General features: G+C 41.2%; 2 protein-coding genes across 3 annotated transcripts; both read left to right on the top strand.

Annotated features, from left to right (window-relative positions):
- Positions 1–890: 890 nt before the first annotated feature.
- LOC144701745 (ankyrin repeat-containing protein ITN1-like) lies at positions 891–4,420 on the top strand. Of its 2 annotated transcripts, XM_078573495.1 has the most exons (5): positions 891–1,047; positions 1,117–1,647; positions 2,154–2,563; positions 3,310–4,097; positions 4,168–4,420. In XM_078573495.1, the coding sequence occupies exons 1-5, from the start codon at positions 1,032–1,034 to the stop codon at positions 4,403–4,405; spliced, it is 1,983 nt and encodes a 660-aa protein (XP_078429621.1). In that variant the 5' UTR covers positions 891–1,031; the 3' UTR covers positions 4,406–4,420. The 2 variants fall into 2 exon arrangements, with proteins under 2 accessions (XP_078429621.1, XP_078429629.1); XM_078573503.1 differs by having other exon boundaries at positions 3,310–4,169.
- Positions 4,421–10,086: 5,666 nt separating this feature from the next.
- Positions 10,087–13,804, top strand: LOC144701761 (ankyrin repeat-containing protein At5g02620-like). Its single transcript, XM_078573514.1, has 3 exons — positions 10,087–10,623; positions 11,340–11,749; positions 12,770–13,804. The coding sequence occupies exons 1-3, from the start codon at positions 10,287–10,289 to the stop codon at positions 13,631–13,633; spliced, it is 1,611 nt and encodes a 536-aa protein (XP_078429640.1). The 5' UTR covers positions 10,087–10,286; the 3' UTR covers positions 13,634–13,804.
- Positions 13,805–14,909: the final 1,105 nt, after the last annotated feature.

Genomic DNA, 14,909 nt, shown 5'->3' with positions numbered 1-14,909 from the left:
CTTCACGTCCAAGGGCATGGATGAAATTCAGGACGAAAATTCGTCCCGGGAACCACCGGACAGGATGGTTTTCGTCCCCTGGGACGAAAAAACCATCCGCCCAGAGGTCGCAGACGATGGACGGACAAATGTGGACGAAAGACTGCCGGATTCACATCTGACGGTTGAGATGTAGTCACGTGGCCTCGCTTTGACAATTTGCATTAAAGTCCCTGTATGTTTTTGTGCGTGCAAACTGACACCATGCATAAATAATTGTACATATATCCATTTGGATCCTCTCTCCTCCATATTTCCCTAAGAAACTTAGAAAAATCTATATTAATATATTAAAAATATCAAATGGTTTTTTTCATCCGTAAAGAGGAACTGGAACGATTTTTCCCGGCACGGGACAAAAATTCGTCCCTAGAGAACTGGACGGGATTGTTTTTGTACCGTCGGACGAAAATTCGTCCTGTCCTTCATCCCTCCACTGAATCCGGATGTCGGACGGGACGAAATTTGTCATGTCCCGTCCATCATCCACGTCCGGGAAGATCAGGAACTATAGATATTGGATGAAACAGAATGAGATGGACGAGATGGGGACGATCCAAACTGAGACGAGAAGAGATAAGATGAAAGGGAATGAGACAGGCCGAGTTGGGACGAAACGGAATAAGACGGGGCAAACGGAATGTAACGGGACGACATGGAATGATAGTGGACGAGACGAGGTCGAAACAGAACGGATTGGGACGAGACAGAATGAGGTGGGACGAAACGGAGGGGAACGGGACGAGACGGAATGAAACGGAACGGGACGGGACGAGACAGACTGAGACAGGACACACGTCCCGTCATGTCTGTGGGCCCACGAGATTGGAGAAAGAAGACTGGCTCGTCTTCGTCTATTCAGAAAAAAAGAGAGAGAGCATCAGATAGAGAATTCCATGCCATCGCCGCTTCGTTCTTGCCCGATTCCAATGATACGCTGACCCAGAACTTCCCTCGACGCCATTAGGGTTTCAATCGGCAAGAACAGCGAGATGGGTCTCCGAGAAGGTAATTCTTTCCTCAAATTTCACGGTTTGATTCTTTGATTTTCAACGATTTTTTCCCCTAATTGTGAAGGGAGAGGGAGCTCGCTGGCTTTACCCACAATCGATGGCAGCCCGGCTCAGAGTTCAAGCCCAAAATCGCTCTTCAGCGCGTCCTTCCCTTACTCTCCATCCCCCTCCCCTTCCTCTTCCTCTGCTTCTATCGCGCCTGGTCTTGTTCTCTCGCACTCTGGGAAGAGAATGGATCAGCCGGTGTTGAAGAAGTACGTCAGACAGGTCACGGGAAGACACAACGATACTGAAATTCATCTTGCGGCTCAAGGGGGAGATCTTGCAGCAGTCCGCCAGATCTTGAGGGACATCGATGCCCAGATGACGGAGATCGTCGGCGGAGGAGAGCTTGATGATCAGGTCAGAGAGATGATGTCTGCGGTGGTCTACGAGCCAAATGATAAAGGAGAGACGGCTTTGATGATTGCTGCGGAGAAGGGTTATATTGAAATGGTGGCCGACCTTTTAAAATATGCCGAAAGAGAGAGTCTTGGGAGAAAGAACAACACTGGGCTCGACGCGCTTCATTTAGCTACCAGGGAAGGCCACTTGGGTATGAATTAATCTCTTCCCTCTCCAACTTTTTTCAAAATTTTAATTAATCTCTCGATTTTAAACATATTAAAACTGTGTTCTTCTCGTGATCAGCCGCCTGGGTTTTACACCATCTTCAGCTCGTTCAGATACTGTGGCTTAATTTTTGTTTAGATTTCATCAGTCAATCTCTAAGTGTATCTGGCCGTCCTGCATCCGTAGATGATTATAACTTCCTCGCCATAATACCATGTAGTCAACAAAAAACTGCTTTCTCTGGGATCATTGACCGCGGTTTTACATCGTCTTGAGCCCCATTCATTCTTCCTACCTTAATTTTTTTATTGATTTCATCAGTCAACCCTTCTAGTTCAAACTATTTGATTCATGCATAACCGGAAGATTTAGTTAGTCAACTTTAAATTAGATTTGGGGTTTGAGAGGATCATTATGATGAGTCAAGTGAGAAGATAACTGTTTGAAGTCTTTGATTTTTGCAATTTGAGATTGAATGTGTGTTGGCAGACATTGTCAAGTTACTGCTAGACCACGAGCCGAGCCTTAGCAAGGTTCTGGGGCCGTCGAACGCAACACTTCTGATAACAGCTGCAACTAAGGGGTACACTCAGATAGCAGAGGAGCTTCTGCGTAGAGATCCCAGCCTTGTTGAGCTGGCCAGGTCAAATGGCAAGAATGCCCTTCATTTTGCTGTGAGGCACGGGCACTCCGAGATTGCTCGACTTCTCCTCCACAAAGACCCACAGCTGGCCCGGAGAACAGACAAGAAAGGGCAGACTTCCCTTCACTTGGCTGTCAAAGGGAAGAGCACCGAGGTTGTAACACTCCTTCTCGAGGCCGACCCTGCCATCGTCATGCTCCCAGACAAGCATGGCAACACAGCCTTACACGTTGCCACAAGGAAGAAGAGAGCCGAGGTACCCCCTTTCTTTCTGTTTAATTAGCTAATGTTATAAGGCCTATGAGGTCGATTAATTTTGTTGGTCTGAGCACACGAACCGGAATAAACATGTAGATGATGAGTGAAATGTTCTAATATCGTGGTTAGTTTCTTGGGTTGTGACAGAAACTTGCTGATGCTGAGTTAAATAGGCTTATATGGTCGATTAATTTCGTGGGTTGGAATTTGTAGATTGAATCAAACTTGCTGATGATGAGGACAATCGGCTAATAGTTTGGGTTCATCTCTTAGTTTTGAATTCATAGATAGTGATTAAACTTGCAGAAAATAAATTAAAGAGGGTGGTATAGTCGGTTAGTCAACGAGTCTGGTATAGTCGGTTCATTTCTTGGGTTGAAGCCCTTGGAATTTGAATTAGACTTCGGATGATGAGTTAAATCGGCTGACATCATCCCTTAATTTCTATGGGTTTGCGCTCGTACATTATGAATTAAACTTGCAGACGACGAGTAATTGGTTCATATGGCTGCTCATGTCGTGGGTTGAAGTTTGCGGATTATGAACAATACTTGCAGAGGGTCACTTACAGAGGCTTTTATATACAATTAATTTTGAGGGTTCGAGCTTAAAGATTCTGAGTTAACCTTGCAGATGATTTGGCCAAGAGTCTAAAATAGTCGATTGACTACATGAATTAAACTTCTGTATGATCATCTAATTAGGCTTACAACGTTGATTAATCTCATGTACTGGTTCATGCAGATTGTGAAGGAGATGCTGCTTCTGCCGGATACCAATGTGAATGCGCTGACAAGGGAGCACAAGACGGCCCTGGACATTGCTGAGGGGCTGCCACTGGGCGAGGACTCGGCAGAGATAAAAGAGTGTCTGTGTCGGCACGGAGCGCTGCGGGCCAATGAGCTGAACCAGCCCAGAGATGAGCTCCGCAAGGCCGTCACAGAGATCAAGAAGGATGTGCACAACCAGCTTGAGCAGACGAGGAAGACCAACAAGAATGTGCATGGCATCGCCAAAGAGCTGCGCAAGCTCCACAGAGAAGGCATCAACAATGCTACCAACTCTGTCACCGTCGTTGCTGTCCTCTTCGCCACTGTCGCCTTCGCCGCCGTCTTCACCGTCCCTGGTGGTAATGGCGAGGATGGCGTGGCGGTTGCCGTCACCTACCACTCCTTCAAGATCTTCTTTGTCTTCAACGCTCTGGCTCTGTTCACTTCGCTTGCAGTAGTGGTGGTGCAGATAACGCTGGTCAGAGGGGAGACCAAGTCAGAGAGGAGGGTAATCGAGGTGATCAATAAGCTGATGTGGCTGGCCTCGATCTGCACCTCGGTTGCCTTCATTGCCTCGTCATATATCGTAGTGGGAAGGCGCTTCCAGTGGGCCGCCATGCTCGTGACAGTGATTGGTGGTGTTATAATGGCTAGTGTCATTGGCACTATGACTTACTACGTGGTTAAGTCCAGGCGCAGCCGTACAATCAGGAAGAGGGAGAAGACCATGAAGAGGAGTCTTGTGTCTAGCTCGAGGATCCGGTATGATTTCTCAGACTCTGACATTGACCCATTCTTCGCCATCTGAAATGGATTCTCTGCCCTCTTATAGCACGGCGCTTACACAGTCATGGAAGCCAACTGACTGTTATGTGAGTCATTTGACTGTAGATAGCTTTGATGTGGAACAGCATAATTGTATCCGCTCTCCAGTGGTCTTGATCTTACTATATAAAAAAGTCCCGATTCTATACAAAGAAAACTTCTATAAAATGTACTACTGGAAGTTCGAACACAGGAAAAAAGATGATGGGAACAGTTTTGAATGGCTACGAAACCGCAGATGTTAAAGATCTGAACAGAGCATAACTGATTTTATATATATAATTAGAATTCCATCTCTAGTCTCTATCATCACCATTATCATCATCTTTGTCATCATCTTTGTCTGGGTTTTCGCCTCTGATGAACCCAAAATGAGGTTTGAAATTATACCTGTTTGGGCTATTTTTGGGATCATTTTATTCATTCTATCTTCATTTTTTATGGATTCTCATTTCATGCATTAAACATAGCACTCGGTTAAAACAATAGTTTTTAATAATTTTAAGCCTTCTGTCTGCTGCCACATGTACTACAGTCGTATTGCCGAAAAGGGACCCCCCTTTCAGCATCTCCAGCTAATATGGTTACCATTACCATCATCTCCAACTCACCGCCTTTGTCTTCATTTTCACCGCCACTGCACGCTCCTGCCATCCTGTATTAAAAAAGTTACTGGGTTATTAGAACACATTCTGGACAGAAAATTTTTTGGAACTCGATTGAGAGACCCTTATTACATTGCTGTAAACCATGTATCAGATGTGTTTTAGGAAATCCCGTGATAAGATCTGAATTGTGCTCCAGAAATTTGTTAAGTTTCATTTAGTTCTTAAGTCTTCAAAGAATTACTTTGATACCCATATCGAAGAATTTACTGTACTATTTTTTCATTTTACATGGATATCTCTATTCTTAGCATGTATGTAACAAATGTTAATAAGTCATACTTGCCTAATTTGGATACATGAAGAAAAGAAATCCTTAGTATGGTGACAGTTATCTGGCTCCACTTCACTTTTTTTAGGACATATCATGATCATGTAAAGAATGATATTCCTATGATCTGGAATTGAGGTCAAGGAGAGGGGTTATATTAAAAGAACTAGACCTTCATAGCTAATTGATAAACCACAACATAAGTTAAAACATATCATTGTATGATTTATGCAACAATAATTAAAATTTCCATTATTTAGTACAGAGTAAGGGTTGAATATGCATGAAGCAGGTAATGAAAAAGTGGGAAATTTTGTTTATATATATTTATGATTTTTAAATGTCCTTTCTTATTTTTTCATTTATAATAATTTTCTGAAAATTTGAATAGCTTGTCTGAAATTTTAAGAAAATTGGGATTATTTGATATTTTCTTACATAGTTCTTTCATTTTCATCATATTTTAGGGATTAAATATGTCGTCACAAGTTTTTAGTGGAATTTTTTATCATTCAATGAATTTGAGTTGATAAGATATCTTTAGTGGGCCCTTCACTGGTGCCGAGTGGCAGAGTCATGTATGGCAGGATTTCACTAGTCCACCTTAGTCCATTAGCTGACCAAGATGACTCGGCAACTAGTTCACAACTGGTTTGGTTATGGTTGATTGAGTTGGATAGGATTTGGAAAGTGCAACTTGGTTAGATCAGTTATTTTGTTGATCCCGACTGATCAGTTTTGGACGGGTATCAAGTAAGCTTTTTGGAGTGGGCAGTTGGGGCCAACCAAGCAATAGTTGGCCATGGTGAGTGGTGGCCATGTGTGGTTTCATAAATTCAATTTTATTTCATCTACAGACCAAATTTTTACAGGTGTCTTAATGCGTTGGAAAGCTTGATGTCTAGGCTCTATTGAAATGCTTGCATAGAGGAAATGGTGAGGGAGTTCAAATAAAAAAGATAGGAGATCTACAGAACTTGTTGTCACTTCCCCTAAGGGATGAATGGTGATTTTTCTCCTAGAATCTTGATCAAACTTGAAATATTTCTCCCATATTATTATAAAAAAGGATGGATCAAATTAATTGGATACACTAGGCTGCCAATAACAAGTTGGGAGCATAAATCTAAGATAAGATATGAAGAGAGAAAAAAGTGTCTAAAAAAAGTTTCTTTTTCTCTTACTCCTTGGATGTAATTCTAGGGTTTTGGATGGCGATAATGACTTTCATCTCCTGCCTGAATCATTTTCCATTATTGCCTATGTTTGGAAATAGACTTTGAAATTTGAATTTTGGGTTGCTTCCAAAATTATTGCGTTTATTTGACTCAACTCTTGAATGGGATCCAAAAATGGGATTTTTGTATATTAGGCCTATTTTATAATCTGGGTCATGTCTTGGGTTTCCCTGTTCTCGTCCAACAAGTTGCTTAAGACTTTTTTCCCATATGGATCCAAAAATACCCTTTAATTTACTTAAGTCCTGAATTTCAATAAAACTCCAAGAAGATGTGATGAAAATCCACTTGAAAGCTCAAACCTAGAGGATGGAATGCAGTCAACCCTAGAGGATGATGCTTGGCTCTATTGGGAAGCACAAAGAAGGCTCAAACCTAGAGGATGGAATGAACTCAACACTAGAGGATGACGCTCAGATGGCAAACTTTTTTCACCTTCTGGTTGAACTTGAACACAAGGATTATTGCATTACAAAATTAACTGTATCATAATGCTGAGATTTGTAAAGCCACGCTAAAGCCTTTGGTGACAAGCATATTAGTAGAAAAGGTTTTAATATAAATGATAAAGTTTGGCTTTATAATTCTCGTATCAAACCCTTTCTAGGAACGTTGCGTTTTAGGTGTGATGGCCTTTGAATCATTCAAGAATGGAATGGTATTAATATCACATATTAAGACTGAAAAAAATTCAAGTTTAATTGCTATCGACTAAACCATATATTGGGAACGAGACATCACGGCCGGAATACATCAACAGATTGAAAGTTCTAGAGAATTCGGTCCCTCCATAGTTGTGAACAGAATGAGTTACGTCCAGCTGCAGACATTAAGTGGGAGTCTTGGTCTTAGTGGTGCAGTAAGGTGTTCATTGAAAGAATGCCTCTACCCAAAAATTTTAAGTACACTACTTCCACCTTAACACTATTTGGGGTAGAAATTTCATTTCAAATTCATCAACGCTCAACCCATGGATTTTCAACATCACTTGGTGGTCCCATTATACATTTTATGTATTTCTATTGCTAAGGGACTAGAAATGATTCAAGTAGGGGAGTATGATAACATGCATCTTGTGCATTCATTTATATCATCTTTCATCATATTGATGCCTAATTCTGATGATTATGATGCATGTTATCATTATTTTATGATACTTTCACCATTACCATGCCATTTCATTAAGTCCTAACTTTTACATATTTATTAATGTTTGAAATTTCTCAAGGTCAAACCATTTCAAATTAACCACATTTATTGATTTTAGCTCTCTGGGGACTTAAGTGGATGAAAAAGGAAGTAAGAAACAAAGGCAAAGGTTAGAAGTATCAAAGTTGTCCTAGTTTGACTTTTCAAGTCAAAACATTTGAACTTAACCACATCTATTGAGTTTAGCTCTTTCGGGGCTTAAGTGGATGAACAAGGAAGCAAGAAACAAAGGCAAAGATTATAAGTATCAAAGTTGTCCTAGTGTGAATTTTCAAGTCAAACTAGTGATTTAAACTAATCCCTTTTCTGTATTATTATTTATTTTAAGGTGGCATGAGTTTTTAAAAGATGGAAATTAGAAAATGATGGAAAAATATTAAAAATGCCTTAAAAAATTAAAAGATACAAAATTTCTAAGTCATATTATTTATTTCTGAATTTAAATAATTTTAATGCCTAAAAAGTAAGAATAATAAAAGGCATGGGCCCATGTTAAGAGCTGACATGCATGCACGAATGTAGAGGCATTCGACTGAGTGAGCACACCTACAAGTACCCAGCAAACTGCCTATGTGGCACAATGTGGCCCACAAGAGCCCAAGAGGATTTATTTCATATGAAAGAAATAACCTCTTATACCATTCCACGAATGTAAGTGTTTCCATATGTGATTACTACTTTGATGTTCTATGCAGGTAAATGTGGAAACATGTGAGGCATTGGATGATGATGTAGTGATCAAGGTTTGGACCCCACTATAAACTCCACGACTCTCAGGATGTGGCCTCTCCTTCAATGCCACAGGGTATCATCTTGGCCGTCCAAGTTTATTCAAAACAATGGACGGCTGAGATCTCTCACATTTAGAGGAGTTTATTTAAGCTTTTTTTCTCCTTACAAGAAAGACACCAAAGAAATCCTCAGTTGATCGAGCGTGAAGTTGTGTTTCTTTGGTCAAGGATAGAGTTGTATTGTGGACTTGGTGATGCTGCCCTTGGTGCAAAAATCTCGTCAATCAATGAAAAAAGAGGGAGAATTGTCACCAACATGCAAGAATACTCCAAAAGTAAAATATGAGGTGATTAACAAACTTTGAACTTGATTTAAGGATTTAAGGCTTCATTTTTGGAGTTTTGGGGTTGGAAAGATGTAATCTTTGTTGTTTTTGCTTTTAATGGGCTAGACTTGCAATTATATTAGAAAACAATAAATATTTTGATTGAATCTTCACTAATTTTCCTCAAATCCACTGCATTTTTTTGTGGTAATTTTGGACATATTTGTCTCACTCATTCCTAAACCAAATCTCATGATTTTGTGGCAAACAATCTGTCTTTGAGTCCTCTTTCCATTTATATATATTAATAGATATGTTTCTTGCGAGTCACAATTTTTGGGCATTGAATTGCGAGATCCATATCTCAGTATTCTAATATCTAAATTGGATTATTTTTATATCTTGGAATCCTCTATTGAACATCTTTACATCCATAACTCATTCATGAAATTTTGGCTTCAATTTCTTCGCTGTGATTGGATGTCATTAATTGGGTCATTTTCAAAGCAATGACTCTGAAAAATTGTTATTAATTTTATACCTTCTCAAAAAATTCCCAAGTTAATATGATAATTATCCTTTACCATTTTGACTCTCAATTCACCTAAAGTCAATTGGTTGGTCATTGTCAACTCTCTGAACTGTCCATTGATTTTCTTCTGATTTTAAAATTAAAAAATTACAAAAAAATATTTTTGAGAATGCTTGTATTATCATCTTTTGGAAATATAAAAATCTAAAAATTTCTCCCTCATAAATAAGTGCGTTGATTTGGTCAATGCTCTCACATAGGTTGAGTTGATCAATGATTTTTAATTCAATTATGATCTGTTTGACTTAATAGGATATGAATACTTCTTAAATTTAATCTAATAAATATTGCCATAGTTCTTTTGTCCTTTTTCATTTAATTTGATCTAGTTTGACAGAGTGAACCGTTTTAAAATAATCAAAGCTTGCTCTCTGTGCATTTGACTGGTACCCAGCATAATACTGGTGTACACATATTTGAGTGAGTTCAGAATCTAATATTTTCCTAACAAACTCATTTAATTTTATGCTATTACTCTAAAATGAGGCAAAAAATTTGACGCTATTTGATAAGAATGTCACCGATCGTTTATTTTAAATGGACACATAAAAGGCAGTACTGCAGTTCTCTAGTAGGTAAAAAGGTTTGGGATCTTTACAAGGTCATTAGATATAAGAGAAGTCGAAATTTAGACAGTTCATACAGGAAACATCGAACATATTTTATTATATATTACGCATGATGAGAGGCGGCGCCGCCGCGCCACCGCTGCACGGAACTAAGTATAACGAAACAGCGAGGCAACTATGCAGCCTTCTGAAACACCAGTAATCTTAGCAGCCACTCACGGCCGACGTGACAGAATCAAAAGGGTCCAAAGCGAATCGTCGACCGGTCTTCCATACCATAAAATTTCGAGTTTTTCAGTAAATTATGGAAGATGAGAGAGTTAATTTACAGAGAAATCAGCGGTCCTCCGCCGTTCTCGGCTTCGCTTTGAGAGCCGCGTCCTCGGCATCAACGCCAGGTTCTAGTAATCATCTTCAGGACCGCTTTCCTCTCCGTCTAATCCCATCTCTTCAGATTTCCTCTCGTTCCTTACGTTCAATGGCTTGAAAGAATCGCTCGTCCGTGGACGATAATCCAGTCTAGAAATGGATTCTTCTGCCGGGGGGCAGACGAGTTTCCGGAGGAAGAAGATGACGAAGCAGTTGACGGCAAAGCGGGACGATACGCCTCTCCATTCGGCCGCGAGAAATGGCAATCTTTCCATGGTTGTGGCGATCTTTGCGGGGACGAGTAACGAAGACATGCAGAGCTTGCTTTGCCGGCAAAACCATGCAGGCGAGACGGCCCTTTACGTCGCCTGCGAGTACGGCTATCTCGACGTGGTCAGCGAGATGACGAAACATTACGACGCTTCATCTGCCGGGATCAAGGCCAAGAACGGCTACGATGCGCTGCACATCGCGGCCAAACAAGGCGACGCTGGTGAGCTCTTGAACATATTCTACTACCTTTGGAGATTTCATCTTGCTATCGATTCCCCGTAGTCCTGCATTGAAAATAATCAGAATGTGATGGTTAGAATAAATTTTTTCTCAAGTTATAATTTCCTTATTGGACGATAATTTGTACTATCGTTGATTATAAACTATCACATACATCATAATTAAACATTTCATTCATTCTGGGGTTTAATTAATGCGTAGAGGCAACGCCTATCCTAATTAAAATTTCAGAATGGAAATTAGAGGATAAGGTTTCTCCTCTTGCCTATGTATAGGGGCCAATCTTCGAGTCACAAGTGAAGTTTAATCTTTAAGAGTTCCCATTACAATTTGTTGATTCACAAGTGAAGTTTATTCTTAACTCTTTGATGTTTGTGTTCTTATACATAAGAAGTCGGTCATCCATAAAAATCCAGTTCAATAAGATCCCTCCAAAGGTTACATCGATTGAGTCAAGAAGGGATAAACAATGCAGTAAGATAAGAATACACGAAAGGGTCTAGAAAACAACGAAGAAACATTATGAACTTGATAAAGGTATACGATAACTTGATCATTTACGGTGTGTATGTAGTAAATAATGATCCAATGAAGCAAGTATCACAAAAAGATGTCATTTATCACATGAAATTGCGTTGAATAATGCTTTGGGATGTCGTTTTAGATATAATAACCGGTTATTTTCGTCTACGGTAGATGTGCTAAAGATTTTGATGAACGCGATCCCGGAGCTGGTCGTGACCGCCGACTCGTCGAACACGACGGCGCTTCACACGGCCGCCGCTCTAGGCCACGCGGACGTGGTTGAACTCCTGCTTGCCGCCGACGCTAGCTTGGTGAAGATCGCGCGTAGCAACGGGAAGACGCCGCTCCATTCGGCGGCCAGGAATGGGCATGCCGAGGTCGTGAAAAGGATCCTGGCCGTCGATCCGATGATCGCCCACAGACCAGATAAGAAGGGCCAGACGGCGCTTCACATGGCTGTCAAAGGCCAGAGCCAGGAGGCGGTGGCGGAGCTCCTCCGTTGCCAACCATCTCTGGTCAACTCCGTGGACTCGCAGGGAAGCACAGCTCTTCATGTTGCCGCCAGGAAGGGCCGACCTCTGGTGAATCCCCCACTCTTCTGGCTACTCTTCTTCCTCTCCTCTCCTTTCCTTCTTTCTGGCTTCTTCTTTAGTCTTTTTCTTCTCTTCTTCTAGCTTCTTCTTTTGTCTTTTCTTTCTCTTCTTCGAGCTTCTTCTTCCTCCTCCTCTCCTTCTTTCTAGCTTCTTCTTTAGTCTTTTCATTCTCTTCTTCGAGTTTTTTCTTCCTCCTCCTCTCCTTTTTTCTAGCTTCTTCTTTAGTCTTTTCCTTCTCTTCTTGTAGCTTCCTCTTTAGTCTTTTCTTTCTCTTTTTCTAGATTCTTCTTCCCCCACTCCTTCTTTCTAGCTTTTTCTTTAGTTTTTTCCTTCTCTTCCTCTAGCTTCTTCAACCTCCTGCTCGCCTTATTCTTTCTAGCTCCTTCTTTAGCATTTTCCTTCTCTTCTTCGAGCTTTTTCTTCCTTCTCCTCTTCTTCTTTAGTCTTTTCCTTCTCATCTTCTAGCTTCTTCTTCTTCCTCGTCTTCTTTCTAGTTTATTCCGTCTTTTCCGTCTCATCTTCTAGCTTCTTCTTCTTCCTCCTCTTCTTTCTAGTTTATTCCGTCTTTTCCGTCTCTTATTCTAGCTTCTTCTTCTTCCTCCTCTTCTTTCTAGCTTCTTCTTCTTCTTCTTAGTCTTCTCGTTGTATTCTTGCTTCTCTTTTTTTTTCCTTCATCCTCTTCCTCCGACTTCTATCTTCTCCGCATCTCCTTCTTTTATTTTATTATTTTCTTATTCTTGTTCTTCTTATTCTTAATTATTTCTCATTTCTTCTTTTTAAAAACAGTTTTTTCTCTTTATCTTCTTATAGATATTATTCCTATCCTTTTCCTCATTATTGTTATTATTATAATGATAACCACTACTAATAGTATTATTCTCCTTTCTCATCTTCGTTTTTCATCTTCTCCTTTCTAGCCTATTTCACACTTCTTCTTCCTATACCATTGAAGATTTTTCTTGATTCTTCTCCCCCTCCTCCTCATTGATCGTTTTTTTACCTCTTCAGACGGTGAGATGGCTGCTAGATCTGCCAGAGACGGAGCTCAACATTGCCAACAGGGCAGGGGAGACGGCCCTGGACGCCGGCGAGAAAGGCGGAAACGAAGAGGTCGTAGCTGCTCTCATCGAGCGTGGGGCACAGAAAGCCAGAACTTGCATGACAGGCAATGCGGCGAGAGAGCTGAAGCAGACGGTGAGCGACATAAAGCACGAAGTACAATCCCAGCTAGAACACACCTACCAGACGAGGCGCCGCGTCCAGAGAATAGCAAAGCGTCTGAACAAGCTCCACGCCGAGGGTCTTAACAACGCCATTAATTCCACCACCGTGGTGGCTGTTCTCATTGCTACAGTCGCATTCGCGGCCATCTTCACCGTTCCTGGCCAGTACGCCGGCGGTGAGAACGAGTTATCGCCGGGTCAGAAACCCGGCGAGGCGAACATAGCTCACCAGGCTGCGTTCATGATCTTCTTCGTCTTTGACTCGGTATCCCTCATCATAGCCCTGGCGGTGGTCGTGGTGCAGACCTCGGTCGTGGTCATAGAGAGGAAGGCGAAGAAGAGGATGATGGCCGTGATTAATAAGCTGATGTGGATAGCCTGCGCCTTCATCTCTGTCTCCTTTCTCGCTATCTCCTTTGTCGTCGTTGGACCCCATGATCGGTTGCTTGCGGTGTGTGTGACTGCGATTGGAGCGGGAATCATGGTGGCTACGCTGGGGACGATGACGTTTTGGGTCGTGGCGAATAGAGTGGAGTCGAGGAAGATCAGCCGCCTCCGCCGGTCCTCTCTCAGCGGCTCCTTCACCGTCTCCCTCATCTCGGACCCTGAACTCTTGATCACTGACTACAAGAAGCTCTATGCAATTTGATATGCTCTCTTTTCTCGTCTCTCACTCTCTCACGGTCCAGACTGTAAAAGCTTCTTGAAGATGTAATTCGTACAAGAACAAGAATGGAGGTAGAAGAGAAGTAGAGAGAGAGGGAGAGAGAGGAGGAATGGACACACCAAGATAGATGGTTAAGATTGTTGATTGCACTAATCATTTTGTCACATGTTGGTTAGTATTTATAGTATTCTATATAATGTAACAATAGAAGTTATCTAGCCCTTTAATCCTAGCTATTATAATTAGTTATAATGGCTAGAACCAAACGAATCCTGTCTGTTAGTTTGTTTCATATCTATGATTTGCTCCAAGCCGTCTGTGTTTCATTCTATCTATGTTTGAACTTACATTTAATCCTGACCTCTATTTCTAATAACTGAGTATAGGATACATGTCGTGTTTTCACTAGCTAATGTTTATTAAAGTTCCCATTGGTCGGCACTGCTGACATGGCTGCCGAGTTGCTGACTCTGAGTTCTGTCTCCATCTTCCTTCATACCTACCTCCCTCCCTCTCTCTATTTTTCTTCTTGTGTGTGTATTTGTCTCTCTCTCACACTTAGGTCTCTCTCTCTCTCTCTCTCTCTCTCTCTCTCTCCCCCATTCGCTCCATCAAGTTCTCTCTATCTTGTTTTTGGCGTGTGTCTATGTGGGTCTTTTTTCTCGATCTCTATCTCTCTCTCTCTCCCCCCTCTCTCTATTTTTTATATCTTTCCGTCTCTATATCTCTATCTCTCTGTCCCTCTATCTCTTTGTTTCTCTGTCTTTCTGTCTCTCTCTCTCTCTCTCTAATTCATATTTTTTGGTTCCACGAAAGAGACTTGTTGAGCTGCTTAATTGTGCAGCCTATTGTCATATCTACATAATTCGTGGCACATCGGATCTAATCCTTCATCTTGACAAGACACGCTCTATCTCGGCCGTCATCGTTACGTCATCCGGATCGCATCAGAAATGGAGAGGAGAAAACAAGAGAAGAGAGAAGAGAAATGGGTAGGGCCCTGTGCAATTGTGACATGTGTGAACTTCCCCTATTTATACTTAGCAAGAATTATTCATAAAATCCCCTAAAATTTAACTATATCTTCTAACGTCCAAAATACCATTTTTTAGTGACTCTCCAGGCCCATGTATAAGTATGATTAACAGCTTTGACGACCTAATAACAATTATTAGCATCCCAATTTAATTGAATATTATCATTTTGATTAGTTAATGATATATCAATTTAACCAAATTGATAGGTTGAGCCTCTAACC

Source organism: Wolffia australiana, chromosome 1, assembly GCF_029677425.1.
Source record: "Wolffia australiana isolate 7733 chromosome 1, ASM2967742v1".
Lineage (NCBI taxonomy): Eukaryota > Viridiplantae > Streptophyta > Magnoliopsida > Alismatales > Araceae > Wolffia > Wolffia australiana.
The sequence above is the reverse complement of the archived record's forward strand: the minus strand, read 5'-3'. Positions and strand labels throughout refer to the sequence as shown.